Source organism: Rhinichthys klamathensis, unplaced genomic scaffold, assembly GCF_029890125.1.
Source record: "Rhinichthys klamathensis goyatoka isolate OS25496 unplaced genomic scaffold, OSU_Roscu_1.1 h1tg000207l_1, whole genome shotgun sequence".
NCBI lineage: Eukaryota > Metazoa > Chordata > Actinopteri > Cypriniformes > Leuciscidae > Rhinichthys > Rhinichthys klamathensis.
The window spans coordinates 371,843-396,808 of NW_026606732.1; the positions used below are offsets into that span (position 1 = coordinate 371,843).

Below are 24,966 nucleotides of genomic sequence, written 5' to 3' on the forward strand. Positions count from 1 at the left end.
GTCACTTATTTGGTTCCCCTGGAAACATTTCCGTTGTGGTCTGTGTTATTTGCAGCGCGTTTTCTGTATTTGGTTGTGTTGTGAACTTTTGCAGCGCGTTTCCTTATTTGGAGCACGCGTGTGTTGTGAAACTGATGAAGATGTTTTTTTTAATTTGCAGGTGCTTTTTTATTTGCATGTGTTTTTTTCTATTTGCATGCGTTTTTTTGTATTTGCACGCGTTTTTCTCTATTTGCATGGCAGCGCGTTGAGCTGTCTCGGCCACCGTAGTGTTTACATTAACGATAAATAAAGTAATCGGGTTGATGTGCGCGTTTATATGTCACAAGATTCAAATCGGAATTGATTTTTTGACATGCGCACACTGCACGAATATGCCGCTGTTCGCGCATAACTATTCTCCTCTATTGGTTCTTTATTTTTTTTAAACAGCAGACTTAATATTTATCCGTCTCTGGTCATGATTTGGAGACGATGAGCATGAACCGTTTTGCCATGCTGCTAATATTGATCACGCAGTAAACCCCCCCCCCTAGCGTCCATGGATGATAATCTGAAAAAAGCACTGGTGGGACGATGTCCTGCTTCACTTCACAGACGCGGAGTGAAATGAGAATTTTTTAATAACGGAACACTCGTTTTATATTCACTTTATTCAACAGGAAGAACAGCTCGTTCCGTGCGTCATACGTCATTACGCTATTTCAACGTCAGTGCACATGCGCAGTCCTTTTAGTTTCGGTTTTCAATCCGATCAAGTGTTTACATGTTCTCTCGATTAGATTACAAAAGGAGTTAACCACCCCTTTCAATTCGATCAAAATTTCAATCGGATCGAGCTCAATCGGATCGATTAAGGTGTTTACACAGGTTTTTTAGTCCGATTGAGCCGTCAATCCGATTATAAGTGTCCATGTAAACGCAGCTATTGTAATGCAGGCATCTGAAAAGAATTGAGTCTTTCATTGAGTTGATCAGCGAGTTTTCTGTATAACCGCTAAACAGTCACACAACACCAACCACATTTCCTTCTTAGGAAAGAGAATAAGAGGTTCTTAAGAAACCATTTGAGAACTTCTTGAGTATTTTTTCAAGAATGGCTTATATGAACCTCTTGGAATGTTTCTTAAAATATGTTTTAACATGTTCGTGAATCGTTCTGGTCCTAAGGTTATTGTCCCCAGTATACTGTATGTATATGATTGGGCAGTCAGTATTGCGACCTCAACGAGGAGGATAATAATTTGGTCCAAATTCAGCAGAACATCAAGGATCCTGCAGTGGACAAACGTATATTAAAGGTAGTCTATTAAAAATTATGATCAAATATTTGAAATATCATACTGATTATGGACACTCCTTAACAAAGTTCATTTAAAAAAAAAATAAGAGAGTATCTACTTTTTATGTACTTATTGGAAATATTTAACAAAATTAGGTCTATATAGCTAAGGACACTGACAAGTATACAGAAAAGAAAACGTATAGTCAACAAGCAGCTTTGAGGTGGAACTGCTCCCTTATAGGCTATAGTTAAAGTTCATTTTATTATGTAAAACAGGGGGTTTTGTTCAAATGCCATTTATGAGATTCTTAGATAATCACTGTGTCATAACCATTTGATTTTTTACTTGAATATATGTTATTACATTTACATAAATTAACTTATACCCTTTTTTTTTTGGATAAGGGCTCAGTGTATCACAATTACTGGGATTCAGAAGGAAAATAATATGGTTTAGAGAAAATAATGACAGAGATGAGATGAAATGAACTGAACAACGACACAGCATTTAATAATGCATCATTACAGTAGTTACAAAGATGCATGATTTAAATTCTTAAGTTAACATTCTTAAGTGACAGTACTCTTGGAAAAACAAATGTCCACCACTTGCTTCACTTTTAACTCATTAAGAAAGCAAAATATGCGGTGCTTCAAACATGGCAGCAATGAGCTGAAGGACTTCCTCATTACAACAACCTCAGACATTTACGATCTGATCATTGCCAAGAATCTTGCGGTCCAGCTCAAAATGTAGAAGGTTATGTGTTCAGAGCGAAGGCACAAGACAAGCTCTTCCAAGCCCAAACAGGGTCCAGGATCACATCGGGGTGAGCCATTTAACACCAGATTTGGGAAAATTCACCAGTTCCTTCCCTCGGGTCATTGAGGACTTCTGTCGCACTTGAACCACGAATACACACAAAAAAATGAACGGATTCGAGGAGTTTTGTGGGTGAAATTAAAAAAAGTAACAAATCCTTCAATTTGACCCCCATGCTTCAGTAGACATAGAAAAACCTAAAAATGCTCAAAATCCAAACTGAAAATGATAAAAACTTTACCAAAAAAATATTGTATTATGTCTACATGTGTATCTGAATGCATACTGAAGAAAAAACTGACTTTAGGATCCAGCAGAAACAGCTCATTTGCTCCATATATAGAGCTATAAGGCCATCTAGTGGCAAGAGTCGTGAAATATCATGTTATTTTATGTTATATTTTCCACTAGAGGTCTGTAAAGACACCCAATGTAAGATATTTTGAGCTGAATTAAAATGGTTATGCATGTAAGTGTGAGTTATTTTTAATTTATGTTGAAAGAATGTGAGGAATGTGCTGAAATTACTGTTTATTTATTATGTATTGATCAAATCTAGTAATTTAAAGGTAAATAAAATAAAAATTGCTTTAAAAAATATTAACAAAATTAAATAAGCTTTTCTGGACAAAACAAAAAGTATAATTTTAGGACTTCGGGTGATTTTGAACAAAAGAGCGCCTGATGGTGTCAGAAGAAATGAGGATGGTTTATATTAAAGGAGTAAATGATGGAGATCAGCATGAGTAGGTGTATATATATATATATCTATATATATATCTATATATATATATATATATATATATGGTAATGTGAGTGCGTTTTTTTGAAGTCTTGCTCACTCAGCCCAGAATCTCTTTGTGATGGTGATTTGAGAATCAGTGAAAAATGTGAAAAAGCAACATCTTTCCAAACATTCATGAACCTCTTGTCTGGCAAAACACAACATTTAATAACATGTTTTCAGAGGTGTAAAGTCCAGGTTCAGAAAGTAGCCTAAAAGTCCTCCTCACAGTCAGACCGGGAATATTTTATAATGAGCGGTTCATTCATAAATCTGTATTTTAACGCCTCTTTAAATAGGATATGAAATACGCTTTGGGATAACATGACAACAAGGAGTCCATGGATGGACCCAAAAATGTTTCAGAAAGTTTGTAGATGAAGTATGCTATGCTATCCGTGATGAAGGCTACATAAATCACAACAATTTCGTGCTATTCATAGCCTACTACAGGCAGCGGAAGGTGTTTTACGCTATTTGCTTCAGCTTTTCAAACGCGAAAGTGCGATAAACACTGATCTCATCAAGGCGATACATTTTCTATTATTGATCAATCCATAAAGGCTTACGTTGTAGCCTACACGTCACGTACAAAATCGTTTAAACGACATAACATCTCGTTATTTGTTTTTTGTTTTGTTTTTGTTTGTTTTCCCGATTTGTATATATTGCAATTCTGACTGTACATTGACTGTTTGTTTGAAGTGCATTACAAAAAAAAAAAAAAAAAAAAAAAAAAACATTTCGTTATTACGACATAATTGCGTAGAAAAATAATAATATGTAGCCTATGTGCCAGCAGTGCGCCAGCCACGTTGGCTTAACTTGTTAATATTTATTAGGTGATGGTAAAGTTTATGGAGGACCAATAATAAATAAATACATTTATAAATAAATAAATGTAGATGTAAATGCATATATACATAAATAAAAGTGGAAATAAATAAAAGTGGAAATAAATAAATGCATAAATAAATAAATGAAAAAAATAAATAAATGTGGGAAAATATATAATTATACATAAATAGGGAAATAAAAGTATAAATAGTCTTTTTTTTTTTTTTTACATTTCTTCGCGTATTTATTTATTTATTCATTTTTAATTTTTATAAGTTTGGTCCTCCTTAAAAGTTGCTCGGTAACATCCTTCAATGGTAAAAAAAAAAAAAAAAAAAAAAAATCCCTCCAATGGTGCAGCTCTGCTCATGAATATAGAGAAGAAAAGCCTTCAGCATAGTAGACTCGTGGATTTGAGCGCGTGCGTGAACAAGTGAAACCTCATGAAAACACGGACACAATGGCGGGAGTGAAGATCAAGTTCAATGGTTAATGTTAACGGTTATATGACCACTCTTTAACCAGCCGTGAATTAAAGTTCACATCGAAGCTTCACAACCCTCGCTGGAGCTTGAAGTGCACATGTGAGTCGACTCGGACGCACTTTGATACACTATTATTACATTGTTACTACTGTTATCCGAACACTATGCGTGTTGACTTGATTTGTTGCTGACTAATAGATTATGTGTGCGTGTGTTTTGCAGGCCAACATGTCCTTAACACGAGTGTTGAAGAGACTGAGTGTATCTGTGCTCTGGAAACAAGGTTTGAAGAGTCTGGGAGGAAGACTACAGCACACTGATGCTCAGTCATCTGCATTCAACTATCAGCTGCTGTCTGACTGCCTGGGTGAGAGAGAGAGAGAGAGAGAGAGAGAGAGAGAGAGAGAGAGAGAGAGAGAGAGAGAGAGAGAGAGAGAGATGAGTAGTAGCCTACATTGAGTCTTGCATTTCAAATAACTAAATTTGTATACAGTTATTGTCATCAATTTGAAATGTGCAACACTTTACCATAAGATAACTGCATTGAACTCACAATGAAAATACTTAGCGGTAACACTTTACAATAAGCTTCATTAGCTAAAATTAGTTAATGTATATTAACTAACATGAACCAACCTTGAGCAATATATTTGTTACAGTATTTAATAATCTTTGTTAGTGTTAAAAATCCAGCTGTTCATTGTTTGTTCATGTTAGTTCACAGTGCATTTACTAATGTTAACAAATACAAAACCTTTTGTATTTTAAAAAACGTATTAGTAAATGTTGAAATTAATATTAACTGAGATTAATAAATGCTGAAGAAGTTTTGTTCATTCTTAGTTCATGTTAACTAATAAACCTTATTGTAAAGTGTTACCAACTACGCTCACGTTAATTTCAGCATTCACTAATACATTATTAAAATCAATAGTTGTGTCTGTTAATATTGCATAACTAATAAATTAATTTAATTAAACAATGTTTACAAAGATGAATAAAGACTGTAAAACATGTTTTGTTAGTGATAGTTAATGCACAGACTAACATTAACTAAAGGGATCTTTTTGCGAAGCGAAACTCGAAACGTGTGGAACTGCCAAGCATCAAGATCAATCATTTTGTAATTCAACTAAATAATCAGATACATAAACTATTTCATTATACACTAGAGCTCAAACAAGTTTTTTTTTAAATTCATTGACTGATAAAGATATCTTGAGAACAATGGCCACTATAATGTCAGTTCATGTAATACAATTGAATGATAGCAAACAAAAATGTTTCAATGTAATACTTACACAATTTAAAAAAAAATCACTAAAAATGTTGATTAATCTGCCTATCAATACCTTATCCACATTATTCACACTGATATATATGTTGCATCGTTATAGAATGTTATGTTTGCTATCATAATCAGTTGTTAACAAGTGTAATTATTCATATATACTGTATATATAATTCTGCAGAGCTCAACTATGGTGGTCTTGTAATGCACTTCGACTATGTTTGGCTGAGAGATCACTGCCGTTCAGCTTCATGCTACAACTCAAAGACCAACCAGCGTAACCTGGACACGGCCGGCATCGACCTGGACATCCGGCCCTCAAAGAGCCGAGCCGACGAACACCAGCTGTTCCTGACCTGTGAGTGCAGAACGCAGTCTCATCTCACTCAACACAGGGATACTTCGGCACTGTAAAACATAAACCGTAGTTTTTACAGTAAAAAAACGGCAGCTGTGATTGCCAGAACTTTACCGTCAAAAATACGGTAGCAACTTTATTGGTTTTACAGGCTTAACTTAAAATTTACTGTAATAAACCATATTTCATTATCTGATACAAGGTTAATTTACTGACCTATTGAAGTATTAATATCTGTTTTGTATCATTGTGATAAGCCCCTCCCCTCCGCTTCCGGCTCATGGGACCTTATTTAGGAAAAAATATGTATGGTAGTCAATGGCGAGAGACAACTTATCTCGTTAGTCCGTCTGAACTGTGCCCTGAATTACACATGTGATGTTTGTCAATTTAAAAGATAAGAATGAAAGTCAAGAAAGTCAATGAACTACATCTCCCGGGAAGAGAAACAACGAGCGAGATCCACTGCTGGTGTGTGTGCAGTCTGGCACAAAACACTCAGGCATGACGGCGTAACGTTACGATTATAACGCAAGACTATAGAAACAATGACAGAAGTTAGCTTCAGTAAAGTTAGCTTCAGTAAAGTTAGCTTCAGTAAAGTTAGCTTCAGTAAGGTTAGCTTCAGTAAAGTTAGCTTAAGTAAAGTTAGCTTCAGTAAAGCTTCAGTAAAGTTAGCTTCAGTAAAGTTAGCTTCAGTAAAGTTAGCTTCAATAAAGTTAGCTTCAGTAAAGTCAGCTTCAGTAAAGTTACCCTAGCTTCAGTAAAGTTAGCTTCAGTAAAGTTACCGTAGCTTCAGTAAAGTTAGCTTCAGTAAAGTCAGCTTCAGTAAAGTCAGCTTCAGTAAAGTTAGCTTCAGTAAAGTTAGCTTCAGTAAAGTCAGCTTCAGTAAAGTTAGCTTCAGTAAAGTTAGCTTCAGTAAAGTTACTGTAGCTTCAGTAAAGTTAGCTTCAGTAAAGTTAGCTTCAGTAAAGTTACCGTAGCTTCAGTAAAGTTAGTTTCAGTAAAGTTAGGGTGTATTCACACCAGGAAAGTCCGATAGTTCACTTGCTTTGGTCCGGACCAAAACATTTTTATTTATTTTTTTGGTATGGTTCGCTTTCACACTGCTCTTTTAACCAAAATTTGTAAACAAAACCACACGTGTGCTAAGGTCGTCCAAGGATCCTCAAGTAGGGAAATCAGGAAGTGCAAAAAAGGCTTCACGTAAATTAACGCAGCATCATCCTTGTATTGTAACTATCGTTACATTACATGAACTGCAAATGCTTTTTTTTTTTTGCATCTATGCACGATTAGACTAAAGAGAACGCTCTGTATGTGAATGTCCTGATGCACACACTCATTCATTCATTCCATTCCAATGATGCACACACGACGAGCAGAAAGACGCGCTACAGATGTAATGTAGTAGCCTAGGCTATAACAGATCACTTTCCCATAACGCAACTCCGACTACGGAAGCCTGTTAACTCAAAGGCGCAGTGCTTTCTTGCAATTGGGTCGGTTCATGTTCACACCGTAAACGAACCGTACCAGAGTTCGTTTGGAACCGTACCGAGACCACCTCTTCAGCTGGGTCTCGGTTCGGTTGTTTGGTCCGCACCCGAGTTCGATTGCTGTATTCACACCTGCCCAAAAGGTCCGCACCAAGGGGGGAAACGAACTAGAGTTCGATTCAATTGAACCAAACAAGGCAGGTGTGAATACACCCTAAGCTTTAGTAAAGTTACCGTAGCTTCAGTAAAGTTAGCTTCAGTAAAGTTAGCTTCAGTAAAGTTACCGTAGCTTCTGTAAAGTTAGCTTCAGTAAAGTTAGCTTCAGTAAAGTTAGCTTCAATAAAGTTAGCTTCAGTAAAGTTAGCTTCAGTAAAGTTAGCTTCAGTAAAGTTACCGTAGCTTCAGTAAAGTTACCGTAGCTTCAGTAAAGTTAGCTTCAAGTTTGCTTCAGTAAAGTTAGCTTCAGTAAAGTTACCGTAGCTTCTGTAAAGTTAGCTTCAGTAAAGTTAGCTTCAGTAAAGTTAGCTTCAATAAAGTTAGCTTCAGTAAAGTTAGCTTCAGTAAAGTTACCGTAGCTTCAGTAAAGTTACCGTAGCTTCAGTAAAGTTAGCTTCAGTAAAGTTAGCTTCAGTAAAGTTAGCTTCAGTAAAGTTTGCTTCAGTAAAGTTACCGTTGCTTCAGTAAAGTTAGCTTCAGTAAAGTTAGCTTCAGTAAAGTTAGCTTCAGTAAAGTTACCGTAGCTTCAGTAAAGTTAGCTTCAGTAAAGTTAGCTTCAGTAAAGTCAGCTTCAGTAAAGTTAGCTTCAGTAAAGTCAGCTTCAGTAAAGTCAGCTTCAGTAAAGTTAGCTTCAGTAAAGTTAGCTTCAGTAAAGTTAGCTTCAGTAAAGTTAGCTTCAGTAAAGTCAGCTTCAGTAAAGTCAGCTTCAGTAAAGTTAGCTTCAGTAAAGTTAGCTTCAGTAAAGTTAGCTTCACTAAAGTTAGCTTCAGTAAAGTCAGCTTCAGTAAAGTCAGCTTCAGTAAAGTTAGCTTCAGTAAAGTTAGCTTCAGTAAAGTTAGCTTCAGTAAAGTTAGCTTCAGTAAAGTCAGCTTCAGTAAAGTCAGCTTCAGTAAAGTTAGCTTCAGTAAAGTTAGCTTCAGTAAAGTTAGCTTCAGTAAAGTTAGCTTCAGTAAAGTTAGCTTCAGTAAAGTTAGCTTCACTAAAGTTAGCTTCAGTAAAGTCAGCTTCAGTAAAGTCAGCTTCAGTAAAGTCAGCTTCAGTAAAGTCAGCTTCAGTAAAGTTAGCTTCAGTAAAGTTAGCTTCAGTAAAGTTAGCTTCAGTAAAGTCAGCTTCAGTAAAGTCAGCTTCAGTAAAGTTAGCTTCAGTAAAGTCAGCTTCAGTAAAGTTAGCTTCAGTAAAGTTAGCTTCAGTAAAGTCAGCTTCAGTAAAGTCAGCTTCAGTAAAGTCAGCTTCAGTAAAGTCAGCTTCAGTAAAGTTAGCTTCAGTAAAGTCAGCTTCAGTAAAGTTAGCTTCAGTAAAGTCAGCTTCAGTAAAGTCAGCATCAGTAAAGTCAGCTTCAGTAAAGTCAGCTTCAGTAAAGTTAGCTTCAGTAAAGTCAGCTTCAGTAAAGTTAGCTTCAGTAAAGTCAGCTTCAGTAAGGTTAGCTTCAGTAAAGTTAGCTTCAGTAAAGTTAGCTTCAGTAAAGTCAGCTTCATTCATTGAGAGAAAATGTGCGCCTTTGGGGTTTGTAGTCTTTTTAATTACGTATTTTCACAGTCTTATACCTCAACATTTTTACATCAAACTGCGACTTTCTTGACTTTAAAATGTATCTTTTAAATTGACAAACATCATATGTGTAATCAGATCTATCACAGTTATTTACCGTATATAGTAAGGAAACTTTCTGTTAACCAATTAACGTTTTTTCACTGTAGCATTTTAACCGTCTTTTACCGTTAAAATCACGATCATTTTTTACAGTGTGGCATTATTTACTCTCCCTCATAATCTCAAGCTCCAAAAAGAGCTAAAAAAATAAAATGATCGTGATATTAACGGTAAAAGACTGTAAAAATGCTACAGTGAAAAAATGTTAATTGGTTAACAGAAAGTTTCCGTACTATATACACATGAAAAAGAACAAGTCATTCTATAGTTCACATTGAAACTATTTTCACAATTCCCTGCGTGACACTTCACATTTGATGTGTTTTTGTTGAAATAACTGTTTCTTCATAGTTTTCCTTCGTTTTTTTTCTAATCAGTTACGTACATCAGGGTTTTATGTTACATTTAATGTTGTTGAATTAATGTTTTAAAATGTCATGTGTGTTACCATGATGGTGTTTAGTGTGTGTGTGAATGAAACTGTACAGCTTCTGTATATTACTATTAACTATCTTGAGGGAAAGCTGCTTGTGATGAGCTGTGATTGATCATGTGACTCTCAACACCACTGTGATTGGTTGTTGTCAGTGTATTACAATAGTTCAAGACAGATATTAGTACTTCAACAATATATCAGATAATGAAATATGTTATTTTTTTACTGTAAATTTAAGTTAAGTCTGTAAAACCAAAAATGTTGCTACCGTATTTTTTACGGTAAATTTCTGGCAACCTCAGCCAGATTTTTTTTTCCCGTATTTGATTTTTTTTTTTACCGTAAATTTACGGTAAAAAAAACGGCAGCTGAGTTTGCCAGATTTTTTTTAACCGTATTTAAGTTTTTTTTACCGTAAATTTACGGTAAAAAAAAACGGCAGCTGAGGTTGCCAGATTTTTTTTTAACCGTATTTAAGTTTTTTTTTTACCGTAAATTTACGGTAAAAAAAAAACCGTCAGCTGAGGTTGCCAGAATTTTTTTACCGTATTTACGTTATTTTTTACCGTAAATTTACGGTAAAAAAAACGGCCGCTGAGGTTGCCAGAAATTTACCGTAGAAAATACGGTAGCAACATTTTAAGTTTTACAGACTTAACTTAAATTTACAGTAAAAAAAAACAACATATTTCATTATCTGATATATTGTTTTAACATTTGTTTTAACAGTGCAGTATAAGTGTCATGTTTATACGAGAGCTTTGTGTGGGGAAGCTGTTATTCACTGATAATCTTATCCTTGGCCAAATCTCTGATCCGTTCTCGCCAGGTTTGATGTGAAAGATGCCAAGTATATCTTTACTGACAAATATGGATTAGTGAAATGTTTGTTGTTGTTTTCTGGAGCTTGACAGACATGTGAGCTGTTGTTGAAAAGATCCGTTTTTGTTTAACTAACCATTTAATATTGAGATTTTTATCATTGGTTGTTGTTCCACATTTATTTATTCACACTCATTTCCTGGTAAACATCCTGGTTTTCAAAACCAAACCAATTTTTGAATTAAAATGGCACCTTTACATAACGTGCACTGTTTTACGCAGGATTGCTTAATATTGGGATAGGAAGATGAACCAACTTGACCCGTGTCTTCATGTTTCAATCCTGTCCTCAGAGATTGTGGTCTTATTGTGCTTAGATAAGTTTAACACTCTTCCCAAACAAAGATGGATATCTCTTTCCTAAGTAAAGATAAGGCTCTGCGAGAGTCAGAACTTTGACTCTTACGAGACGCAGCAGATCATCTGTGAGATTCACTTTAAAGGGGTCATATAATGGTACATGCACTTTCTCAAGTTGATTGAAATGTGTGTTGGCAGTGCCTGTACACAACCATCATATAATGATTAAAATCCATCCAGTGTTTTTGTTTTAATCTCCTTATATGTTTTCCCCAGTCTCAAATCGAGCTGTTCATGACCGTCTGACGTCAGAAACACCAGCGATTTCAAACCGTGTTTTTGAGACTGTCTTTGGTTCACTGCAGTTTTAAGCAGAAAATACTCAGCAATGCTGTCGACTTATGAACTTACACATGGTTCGTTTTAAAGCATATTAAACACACCACATAGACACATAAACAACATTAAAACTTGATTTTCACCACAGGGGAACTTTTTAAGCTTTTTTTTTTTTTTTGGACAAAGCAGAAATTATACGCTTGTCATTTCATAAAAGCCCTTAACGTGAATTCTTCTGTGAACGCTTGTGTATAATTTGTGTTGTAAAGCTGATTAAATAATAATTTTTACAGTTACAGTTCAGGGTTTATAGTGTTGTGTTGTCATGGCGATGAAGTTGTAAAATTGGATATATAACCTTACATAGGAAAGGTTAGTAAGCAATTTTTTTTCACAGTCATATTGTTGGCTATAGGGTTGATCACATGGTTTAAAACTTTACACACATGCATGACGAAACTTAGTGTATTTACTAGTTGCCCATATCAACACTACATAGAGAAAAATTGCACCAAAATTCATGAACATTTATTTAACCAAAGCAAAGTAAATTTTTCATCTCTTTTTTGTGTGTGTTTATTTTAAAATGAGACTTTATTATTTTAATCTTATATGTGTTATTTAACAGTTGAGAGAGTTATTTATTGCTGATCTAACCTGCAGAAACACTCGCCGGGTTTAAACCCCAGTTGCGCAGGCGGGGCATGTTGTCACACGGCGTTACAATGAGCCCCTATTAGAACTATGATATTCTATTCTATACGTTTATCAATTCTATTGAGAAACCATGAGAAAAAGGTGAATAATAAAGACTGAGAGTCAATGTTCAGAAATTATTAATTATTATTATGTTTTGAATAGGGCTGCACGATTTGAGGAAAATGTCATATTGCGATTAATGAGGTCAATATTGCGATTGCGATTGCGATATAATAAACAAATGGTTTCATGAGTCAACTTGCTTGGTTCTAAAGTAAAATGCACACACAGATTAGTGATCATTCTGTGTATTAATGTGTATTTCTCAACTCAAACTAGCAACAACAACTAAATGATTGATAACACCTATAATGATAAATAAACCATTGATGTCTGGATAAAAATGACGACACCCCCCACATTTTAAACGTTAATTATAGCCATCCAACATTACAGTGATTCCATCAATACAATTGAAAGCTATCAACTTTTACAATATTTATTTATTAGGCTTAAAAAAAATAACAGCTTTTAAATTAAGTGAACTTCAAACAATCCTCACATAAACCCATAATAAATGCCATATTTACCTGTGCCCTTCCTGTCTCAACAGGTAGGATTGAGGATTTATATACAGATTTATATACAGAAATTGAATTAAGTTATCAAACGGTCTGCGCTGCATGAATTATAAATTATATATAGACTAATCCTTATTAAAGCTACAAAACTTCTTTAGTCAAGAGCAGTGAGTAATTTTCGGTTCCCTTTGTTCTTTGATTAACTTTACTGACGGAACACTGTATTCGCTGCTGGCCCTTTAAGAGCAGCCGTTGCCGAGACGCGGATCTCTCACGCGCCTCATTCTCTCACAAGCACAACTCTTTTCGTCCATCATAACTGCTCTTATGTTATGAAGATAATCGACAAAACGACATTTTGGCATAATTGTGTGTGTTATTGTTCGTTCAAGCTCGAAAGAGAACTGTATTCTGGCACGCGGTCTGTGCATGCGCATTATACTGGCGCGCGTTATTCTGTGAGTCACATTCAGGACATTCACAGGCAGCGCGCTCTCTTTTGACTTCTTGTCGTGCAAAATGGTTTTAAGGCATTTGCACGAAGAGCGGGATCATGTAACACTAGTCAAAGGATGACAAAAAAGAAGAGATGCTGCGTTAATTGCCCTAATTTGTTTATTTCATATAAAATCGCGGCATTTTGCGTTATATAATCGCATAGGTTTGACATCGCGATTACGATTGCGATACGATTAATCGTGCAGCACTAGTTTTGAACTATGCTGTATAGCTGTGTTTGTTGTCAAACTCAAAAATGTGTTTATTTTTAATTATTAAAAAATTCCATCATTTTATATGAAAAAGCTAATAATTGTATTTTATTGAGAAAATATGTCAGTTTGTCTTGTATATATTTGTTTATTAGATCAGATAACATTTTAATCTGTCATTTGGTCACCTGTGGGGCAATCAAGAAAAAAGTATACACTGTAGGCCTATTAATGAAACAAAACCACATAATTGTACTAGACGTGCGAAATTAATGTGGAAAAAAAAAAAATACTCTGAACCCTACGTAGATTTACACAAACTGAGAAAGTCAGAAAGCGTTTTGTGCCTCGCTCTTCCTTACTACTGAAACTGAGTGTTTTAACATTTACAAATGGGTCCTATTCAGTTCTATTGTATGTGCCCGTCTATAACCCAGCCTTTTGCTTTTTAAATGAAAAATAGGGGCAAGTGGAAATGTATTTCTGTAGTAATCAACATTATGCCACTGAATTGCGAATATTCCTTTAACGGTTCAGATATCCTGATGTGCACGTCACTGCACTAGTAGCGTTCTCCACTGGTAAACACTGATGAAGTCTGGACTCATATGTTATCTTCTAATGGAACTTGATAACAATCTGATTTCTGATAACGCGTCCTGAATCTTAATCACACACTGTTCGTTCGTTGGCCAGAGGAGAACTGAGCGACTGAGTCTGGCTTCTCACCAGGGTTTTCTCTCCATTCTGTCACTGATGGAGTTTGGTTTTTCGCCTTTTTTCGCCATTGGCTTTTGTCGTGGTTAGTTGGCGCATTGGCGCACTTTTGTCGTGGTTAGTTGGCGCATTGGCGCACTTTTGTCGTGGTTAGTTGGCGCATTGGCGCACTTTTGTCGTGGTTAGTTGGCGCATTGGCGCACTTTTGTCGTGGTTAGTTGGCGCATTGGCGCACTTTTGTCGTGGTTAGTTGGCGCATTGGCGCACTTTTGTCGTGGTTAGTTGGCGCAGTGTGGTTTGGGCCTCTCAGCTCATTTGAAGGCCAGGATTCTTCGGCTCCTGGGAATCTGTTCCAAATTGGTGGGACACTCAGTGGAGAAGGCGTTCACTGAAAGCCATGTACTGCATACTGTTAGGCTGGCTTACAAAATCTCCCAAGATACTTCCCATGTGTTGCATCAGGAGTATCAACTCCTGCCCTCCGGGAGGCGCTATAGGGTCCCAGAATGAACAAATATAAACACTCATTTGTTCCTAGTTTGTCAATATCGCTGCTGAATCAACACAGGAGAGTAAAGAAGGGATAGTCCCCCACACACTTGCACTATATATTTATGGCTATTGAAGACCACTCTTGCAGGGCGGAGCCCCCATAATATTAATTAAGTATCTATTTATGTTTTTTATTGATGACTCTATGTTTTTAGCTCTTTTAGGTTGTGTGTTGTAATTGTTGGAGCTTGTATCGCAAGACAAATTTCCGTGTACACGGACAATAAAGTGCTGTCTATCTATCTATCTATCTATCTATCTATCTATCTATCTATCTATCTATCTATCTATCTATCTATCTATCTATCTATCTGTCTGTCTGTCTGTCTGTCTGTCTGTCTGTCTGTCTGTCTGTCTGTCTGTCTGTCTGTCTATCTATCTATCTATCTATCTATCTATCTATCTATCTATCATCTGTTTAATTTAATATTCAACAATATTATTGATCTCCTGCATTGACACCATTATATGAGAACTGAAGTGAGCTGGACGATGACATCACTGTTTTCTCCAGAGCGGCTCTATATATATATAAATGAACTAAATTAATAACTTTAACTACAAAAAAGAACCATCACTGAACTTACTTAAGCTGTGACTGTGACGCTATTTTCTTCTAGAAACTTTCTTCTTTGTTGCATTATTTTCCTGCTATCTCTGTAAAGCTGCTTTGAAACACGCTGTATTGTAAAGCGCTGTATAAATAAAGGGGACTCGACTTGATGCTGTGTTTCGTGACCCCCTCCAGGGCCAGATGGTCATGTGACGCGCTACGGCCTAGCATGGCTAGCGCAGAACAGCTACGAGGGCCAGAAGAGAAGTGCCATGCAACCGCGTGTGCTGTGGGACGCTGATATCTACGCCAGCGCTCGGGCTCCCAGTGCATGCTGGGAGAAGTTCATGAGCTGCGACGAGGAGCTGAAGATCTTCCTCAACTGCTTCTTGCTTTATGGAATAGCCTTCGTCGAAGGCGTCCCCCCGACCCTTGAAGCCACAGAAGCAGCGACCCGAAGAGTGAGCCTCATCAGGTCAGGCCTCGTGCGTTTCTGCTCCAACATGAATCGGTTTGATAGATCATATGTTTGATCATATGTAATCATTATTTACCCTAATGTCATACAACGTTTTTTTTCTTTTGCTGAAGACAACAGGACTATAGTGCAAAAGTCGCATTTGCTGCTTTTATGATGTTATGTTTTTTTTATTTAGAGATCCATTGATGTATCGGCCAATAATCAGTATCGGCCGATAAAAGCTATTATTTTCACTATCGGCCATTGACCAGTTGTTTAAAAGCAGCCGATGATCCTGGGGCCGGTTTCCCAAAGCTGTTTTAGACCGGTTCATAGTGTTAGGCAAGACTAAAACGTGCTCATAGACTAGTCTAATGCAAGTTAGACTGTTTCACAAAAATAAAGACTGACTTAATTTAGACCAAAAAAATTAGACACCCCCAGGCTAACTCAGGGCTGAGACTCTGTTACCGTGGCAACCAGCAGCAACAATCAGTTGCACTGCAAACAGCCGAAAGAAAAGGGAAAATGGCCGTTTCCATATATATCCATCACCATTTCAGTGTCTTTAAGCTTCTCTTGGGGTCCTCCTCCCGGTTTTGGATATTTCCAAATATTAAATATTTCTTTTTTGGCATCTTGTACTATGTTTTTGTATCTTTTCTGTACGTCTTTAACGCTCCGCTCAACACTCGGATTAACTGTCATAGCAATCTTTGTCCAAATTAAACATTTCTTCTTGTCTCTACATTCTCCGCTAAATTTCCCCAGTGAAATGTCCTTGTAACTGTTACACTCCTCCAACACACACATATCTCCCGCTGGGGTAAACTGCACTGAGCGGGTGAATGCGCTTACTCCATCCGCCATGTTTTTTTTTGTTTTTGAAAACTGTCTTATTTTACCCAGAATACTTTGCAGTGTAGTCCTACTTAAGATAGTCAGAGTCTGAAGTGTTTTGTGCAACGGTCTATCTGAAGTCTGACTCTCTACTATATCTAAGCCGTAGTCAAAGTCTATCTTTGTGAAACCGGCCCCTGGGCCGATTATATTCTGTCAATCAAAGAAAGTCGAAAAGAGAGAAGAAACACAAGAGAGAAGAAAGTCTCTCTTGTGTTGAATTTAGGGCAAGTTAGCGCGACAATAACGTGTTAACAGTTAGAAATAGCTACATAAAAGCTTTATTTGACCCTATAAATCTAGTCAGGGTTGCCAGGTCCACGGTTTTTCCTTACACCAAACATTGGGGCTGTTAAACTTTACATGACACCGTTTTACAACTAAAAACGTAAAACTTTTGGCCGTTCGTTTACACGACAACGCCGTTAGGGCGCCTGAAAACGCAATGTTTTAAAAACGGGTGCAAGTTTTTGAAAACGGTCCCTGTGTAAACAACAAAAACTCGAATATCTGAAGACGATGACGTCATGCACATGTTTATTACGTGTTCAATCTATAGTGTTTCATCGCCATCTTCTGGCCTGGCAGCAGAATAGTCGTTTTAGTCACAGGACCACCAATGCCCTACTGTTTCTAGTGTAAAATTTAGATAAATAGAGAATTGTTGCAGTGTAACAGGAACGAGGGGTCGTATGGCAGGCACTGCTAGAACCGTGTCACTTTTTCCCCTGAGATTTACAAAGCATCTGCAGAAAATGGAGGTCACAATAATAGTTTATTCGAATTAAAATGACTTAAATGAGGCACTTCTTTGTTTCCAGAGAGACCATGTATGGGCGGATGTGGAACTTCACTTCAGACTTTTCTCGTGGAGACACAGCCTACACAAAGCTGGCACTGGACCGCCACACCGATACCTCATACTTTCAAGAACCCTGCGGGTAAACAGGAGAATCAGAGTTGGCCTTCATTAGCCATGAGCGGCTTAACTCCTGACTGTCAGATCCAGTTTCCGTACAGCATGTGTAGTCGATCAGCAGGGGCTCAAATCCACATTCTCCCTGTTCTATTATAAGAGTAAACAGTGACCACTGAAGTAACTTTAGATTATAGTTAAAGGGGTGGTATAATGCCCTTTTCACAAGATGTAAAATAAGTGTCCCCAGAGTGTGTATGTGAAGTTTTTGCTCAAAATACCCCACAGATATTTTTATATAGCATGTTAAAGGGTTAGTTCACCCAAAAATGAAAATTATGTCATTAATGGCTCTCCCTCATGTCGTCCCAAGCCCGTCAGACCTCCGTTCATCTTCAGGACACAGTTTAAGATATTTTAGATTTAGTCCGAGAGCTTTCTGTCCCTCCATTGTAAATGTATGTACGGTATACTGTCCTTGTCCAGAAAGGAAATAAAGACATCATCAAAGTAGTCCATGTGACATCAGTGGGTTAGTTAGAGTGTGTTGAAGCATCGAAAATACATTTTGGTCCAAAAATAACCAAAACTAGGACTTTATTCAGCATTGTATTGTCTTCCGGTTCTGTTGTGGATCCGCGTTCAGTGCCGCTGCTGACGTAAGTCTTACGGGCTTGGGACGACATGAGGGAGAGTCATTAATGACATCATTTTCATTTTTGGGTGAACTAACCTTTTAAAGTTGTCACTTTTTGAGGGTGAGCAAAAACGCACCGTTTTTGTGTGTGTGTCCCTTTAAATGCAAATGAGCTGCTGCTCTCTGCGCAGGGGGCGGAGCTTCAAGAGCTTGTGTCCTTTTACCTCACACACACGCACTGAACATTTCTAAAACTTTTAGCCTTTTATGTTCAAACCGGAGTCAGAAATATGGAGAGACTCAAGAAGAAGTGACAACAGGACATTTCTAAATGGTTAGTTGATTAATTTATGTCCGAAATTTTCGCACGTTAAAAAATAAATACGACCTCACGTTGTGTCAATCACACTGCCTCCGAAACTTTCGTCCGTCATAAACAAAAAATTCGCATCGTGTTCGATTTTCAGTGTTTTTCGCATCCGTAACAAGCATTTGAATGGTGTTTTGACAATCCAGAGCCACTGAATGACGGACTCAGTGTGCAAGGGCCTGTAATCGAAGGTTGTTATGCCTTTTTCTGGTCCATAAGCATCCAGGTGTTTCACTGTCTGAGGCATGAAGGCACGGGGGGCCGGACTCTCCTGGTGGACGGTTTCCACGCCGCGGACGCGGTCCTCCAGCGGACGCCCGGGAACTTCGAGCTGCTGTCCCACGTGCCGATCAAACACGAGTACGTCGAGAACCTGAGCGAGCACCGCAACCACATGATCGGCATCGGGCCCGTGCTCAACGTGTATCCCTGGAACAACGAGGTCTACATGATTCGGTAAGACCTAGGCGTTTCTTTGTCGTCTTTGTAAATGCTTTCTTGACGTGTGAAACTTCTAATTAATTGAGTAAATAGACTTGGTATTGTCATGTCACATTCATTTGTAAAGCGCTTTTCATAATACACATTGTTTCAAAACAGCTTCACATAAAATCATGATTTAATTATTACTAATATCTTACTATCTTTAAGCCTTATTGTCACATATTTAATATAGTACAGTTGAGATTTGCTACATAGTATATGTTACCTTACGCGAGTATGCAGTGCTACTTTATAAAAACGAGTGACTTCTATGCTTTTTAATGTCAAGTTTTCTAATATTTGCATTGTTTTTTGTTTTTTCCCCCCCTCGCCTTCTCTGAGGAAACGTCCCTGTTATATATCCACTTTTCTATAAAGAGCTGGCCAATAATATAGTGGACATTTTTTAGGATTTAGGGAAGTTACAACCAGTGGATCTCTGAGCTGAGTGAGTGGAGGCGGGGCTAATTTGCATATTCATAGTACCACGCATACTAAATGAGGCAAGGGTGTCGAGTTACATTCAAGATATTTTAAGGCATGAAGAAATATTTTTCACAGGAAAAAATGCTTAAATAAGTAAAGTAAATAAAATTGACATTGACATTAAAGGTCCTTACAGCCAAAAATAGCAAAAGAACCAAAACCCACAACGACACTGACCAAGCAAATAAATATGGCAAGCAATAGGATAAAAACGACAAATTATGTCCTTGTTTTTTTTACCACAAAATTACATTTTATTATGTATGGATAATCACACACAAAGTAGAGATGCTTGGAGACGCACAGATTCAGGTAATTCACACACGCTTAATCTTTATTAGAAATTAATTCCACACACAAGGACAGAAAGCTGACAAATGTCTTGAAATACATCATCTAAACAATGTTGTGAGGTGTGGAAACCGTAGTAAAAGCAGAATAATGGAATAAATATGTCATTTTGGTGACCAAAGATGAGTTTTAATGGATAAAATGATTGACTACAGGGGGGCTTTAAATGGTAATTTCTCGCTAGAAATAACATCAAAAGTTGGTCAAAAAACGTAGGCCTACATTTACACAATTTTCAGACGCCATATGCATATAATTTTAGCTTTGCACTGTTGTATAAAATCAATAGGCTTCATGTTTGCAATTGTACTGTTGTTCGGGAAATCAGCACTCTATATCCTTTATAGTAGGCTTTATAAATATTAAAAACAAGCGCCATTTTTTTGCCCTTTTTGGGAGCATTGTTATTAATTTTGGTTGCATTTTTGCTCCAAGCCCCGTAAATATCTGACCCTGGTGTGTGTGTGTGTTCATGTGAAACGGCTGCTGACGTGGTGTGGTGTGTTGTTGTTCTGCAGGTATAATAACTATGACCGCTCTGTGATGAACACAGTGGCTCATGATGTGGTGCGGCGCTGGTACGCAGCTCACAGGGAGCTCACCGCAGAACTGAGGAGACCCGAGAACGAGCTGTGGGTCAAACTCAAGCCCGGCAAGGTATCAGCCTCCGCACGTGCTGGTGAACACTGTCTGAACACATGCCTGGCTCATATTTCACAACACAGAGTTTCCTCTGGGTGCATCTCTCAATCAGCTTCAAAAAATACTTTATGATAAATACTTTGATTGTTACTTATAATATGGGGCTTTTGAATGCTTGAATCTGATTGGTTGACAGATGTTCTAAGATGTGCAATTATTGCAATGGCCAATTGATTGCAGTTATTTAAAATGTCAGTGAACTAGCATATGGTCAATGATGAAATGTATTGTATTGTGTTTTGTTTTTATGGTTTTTCCTAATTTTATGTATTGTAAAGAACTTTATTAATGCCTGCAGAGCAGTGACGAGGACTTTAATTATGGATAGATGCACTTTTATGATGGATAGATGCACTTTTATGATTGATAGATGCACTTTTATCATGGATAGATGCACTTTTATGATGGATAGATGCACTTTTATCATGGATAGATGCACTTTAATGATGGATAGATGCACTTTTATGATGGATAGATGCACTTTTATCATGGATAGATGCACTTTAAGGATGGAAAGATGCACTTTTATGATGGATAGATGCACTTTAATGATGGATAGATGCACTTTTATCATGATAGATGCACTTTTATGATGGATAGATGCACTTTAAGGATGGAAAGATGCACTTTTATGATTGATAGATGCACTTTTATCATGGATAGATGCACTTTTATGATGGATAGATGCACTTTAAGGATGGAAAGATGCACTTTTATGATGGATAGATGCACTTTTATGATGGATAGATGCACTTTTATCATGGATAGATGCACTTTTATGATGGATAGATGCACTTTAAGGATGGAAAGATGTACTTTTATGATGGATAGATGCACTTTAAGAATGGAAAGATGCACTTTTATGATGGATAGATGCACTTTTATGATTGATAGATGCACTTTTATCATGGATAGATGCACTTTTATGATGGATAGATGCACTTTTATCATGGATAGATGCACTTTTATGATGGATAGATGCACTTTTATCATGGATAGATGCACTTTAAGGATGGCAAGATGCACTTTTATGATGGATAGATGCACTTTTATGATGGATAGATGCACTTTAAGGATGGAAAGATGCACTTTTATGATGGATAGATGCACTTTTATCATGGATAGATGCACTTTAAGGATGGCAAGATGCACTTTTATCATGGATAGATGCACTTTTATGATGGATAGATGCACTTTAAGGATGGAAAGATGCACTTTTATGATGGATAGATGCACTTTTATGATGGATAGATGCACTTTTACCATGGATAGATGCACTTTAAGGATGGCAAGATGCACTTTTATCATGGATAGATGCACTTTTATGATGGATAGATGCACTTTAAGGATGGAAAGATGCACTTTTATGATGGATAGATGCACTTTTATCATGGATAGATGCACTTTTATGATGGATAGATGCACTTTAAGGATGGAAAGATGCACTTTTATGATGGATAGATGCACTTTTATGATGGATAGATGCACTTTTATGATGGATAGATGCACTTTTATGATGGATAGATGCACTTTAAGGATGGAAAGATGCACTTTTATGATGGATAGATGCACTTTAAGGATGGAAAGATGCACTTTTATGATTGATAGATGCACTTTTATCATGGATAGATGCACTTTTATGATGGATAGATGCACTTTTATCATGGATAGATGCACTTTTATCATGGATAGATGCACTTTAATGATGAATAGATGCACTTTAAGGATGGAAATATGCACTTTTATCATGGATAGATGCACTTTTATCATGGATAGATGCACTTTTATGATGGATAAATGCACTTTTATCATGGATAGATGCACTTTTATGATGGATAGATGCACTTTTATGATGGATAGATGCACTTTTATCATGGATAGATGCACTTTTATCATGGATAGATGCACTTTAATGATGGATAGATGCACTTTAAGGATGGAAAGATGCACTTTTATCATGGATAGATGCACTTTTATGATAGATAGATGCACTTTTATCATGGATAGATGCACTTTTATGATGGATAGATGCACTTTTATCATGGATAGATGCAATTTTATCATGGATAGATGCACTTTAATGATGGATAGATGCACTTTTATGATGGATAGATGCACTTTAATGATGGAGAGATGCAATTTTATAATGGATAGATGAACTTTTATGGACTTAAAAACAGAAACCGGCCATTCACTGCCATTATAAATCTCAGAAGGACATTTTTTAATATATTCGTCTGAAAGGAGAATGTCATATACACCTAGGATGACTTGAGGGTGAGTAAATCATGGGCTGATTTTCATTTTTGGGTGAACTATCACTTTAATATATCCCTGATCAGTGCCTTCTGTGAACTAGGACGCTGATTGAGACTCTGTTCCTGAAGGCGGCAACTAAAATTTAGTTTGAAATGCATGCAATGCAGATGTAAATGAATATGTGAATGGAATTGCATAATTTCGGGCACATGTAAATGACGTGCATATTGGATGTATGATTGATGTAAATCAGTGCATGTAAACACAGCTCCTGTTGTTTTGTCCCAGGTTCTGTTCATCGATAACTGGCGTGTTCTGCACGGCAGAGAGTCGTTCACGGGCCTGAGGCAGCTGTGCGGATGCTATCTGACCCGGGACGATGTGCTGAACACGGCCCGCTCTCTGGGACTCCACGCCTGAATGCTCGACTACCCCGAGGACACCAGTTTATAACGACAGCAGAGGACAGCTGATTTACAGCAGGATCACAACAACTCTTTGAAATGCCATTAACCTATGATTATGGCAGCAAGGATATGAAGACTTCACTTAACTCTCGATTTTTATATATGTATAAGAATTGATCCGTCTCTCTATCTGTACACATTTAACAATCAACTCTTTGTTTGAATGATTTCACTATTTTAATTAAATTAGTTTTTTGTAGTGGATGATGTATCTTTTTGATCCAAAATGCTTTCTTTCCACAGAAAACCAGATAGTTGTAATCAAAGGTGATGTATGGAAAAAAATGTTTTTTTTTTGGCCGTACTAAAGCATAAAAATACCATGATGTGTTTGCTTTACAGATATTTAGGAAACAAGTTCACATACTTTTTTTTAATTATTAATGCAGAATGTACATAACAAAACAGGGAAGGAACAATCAACAATGTAAGACACTTCCATTGAGACTAACACAGAGTTTGAATCTGAAAAAGCAAGAAAAGAAAAAGGAGTCAGGGGGAAGACAAACAGGTAGCCGATATAGACATCAAAGAAAAATATATTTTAATGTTTTGACAGTGAGAAACATTTTTTTTTAAACAACTCTGAAACATTTTATCAGACTCCCATAGAAATATACTAAAGGAGGGCTTACACAAGTTCACATACTTGTTTCTCTGAAAAACAACACTACAGCCAGTTACTCTGCTTTGAAATGTGGTTCCGTGTCGGAGTGTCTGATTTGTTTTGGTTTGTGTGACTCCGCCCACTGCCAATTTACCCAATAGTATTTTTTCGACACCGGGGTTGCCAGTTGGCGGGAAACTCCGAAGTTTGTGGGAAGCAGCGAACGAACTGGGTCAGAGATCACATTCTACACGACCTTATAATCCTCGAAACCCATCTAAACACTTATATGATGATCAGAGGCAGGGGCGGATCTAGAAAAATATTTATGGGGTGGCAAGAGGGGGGCAGGAATTTTTGAGGGGTGGCAACATGGCAGACGTATATGTACTTAATTTAATTTGTGAGTACAGGGCTGGACTGGGACAAAAAATCGGCCCGGGCATTTTGGCCCAGACTGGCCCACTACATATAATCATAAACACAACCGAATGTATACCAACTCCTATAAAAACCACTGAGTTAGAGTTAATAGATGAAATAACTACTAAGTTGAACTATACTCCACAGTGATGAATCCTAAAACAAGCTATAAGCTGCATTGGGATAGCAATACCGTTTTTTCCCATAGGATTTTGGTAAATCTGTGGTGAGTGCAGAGTGCACCTCTGTCCCTCTAGGGGGGTTCGGGGGCATGCTCCCCCGTAAGAAAATTTTGTGCTTTTTAATGTTAAATTCATCAATCTGGTGCACTTTGAGAGTTCAAAATAAAGAGCTCCAACCCATATGCAGTGTGCAAATTGAACAAAGAAAAACTCAAAACTCTTTTTAGTTGTGATAGTGTCTGTCTACATTACACTACTATATAATAATAGTTATAATATTATGGCCAGTCCAGCCCTGTGCTGTGTGAGTATAAAGGCAGGGGTGCGTTTAACTTTTGGAGCCAAGGTGTGCCGACCTTTTTCCCTTTTTTATATATAGGCTATTATTTTGTTGAGCACCCAACAAGAATCAATTTATAGAATCAATTATATCATTTAAATACTTCTAAGATCCATATTACTATCACACGAGCCAATGGCAATTAAATGCACGGATGCATAACGTTAGTCAGATTAATGAATGAAATACAACTGTTCACGAACAGAAGATTGTATTGGACTCATGCTGCATACATACGCAATGACAATTATGCCTACTGTAAATATAGAGTTACAACTACGATTAGAGTTGTTAAATAAAATACCCTGTGAACATTCACACGTTTTCTTTATGATAGGCTAAAATTTATCTCCATAAATATTAAATAATATTTTCTTAATTCTGCG

General features: G+C 37.1%; 1 protein-coding gene across 1 annotated transcript; it reads left to right on the forward strand.

Moving 5' to 3' along the window:
* The first annotated feature begins 4,162 nt into the window (after positions 1-4,162).
* tmlhe (trimethyllysine hydroxylase, epsilon) lies at positions 4,163-22,989 on the forward strand. Its single transcript, XM_056263527.1, has 8 exons — positions 4,163-4,313; positions 4,437-4,581; positions 5,687-5,863; positions 15,193-15,472; positions 17,179-17,298; positions 18,500-18,736; positions 20,119-20,257; positions 22,850-22,989. The coding sequence occupies exons 2-8, from the start codon at positions 4,443-4,445 to the stop codon at positions 22,979-22,981; spliced, it is 1,224 nt and encodes a 407-aa protein (XP_056119502.1). The 5' UTR covers positions 4,163-4,313; positions 4,437-4,442; the 3' UTR covers positions 22,982-22,989.
* Positions 22,990-24,966: the final 1,977 nt, after the last annotated feature.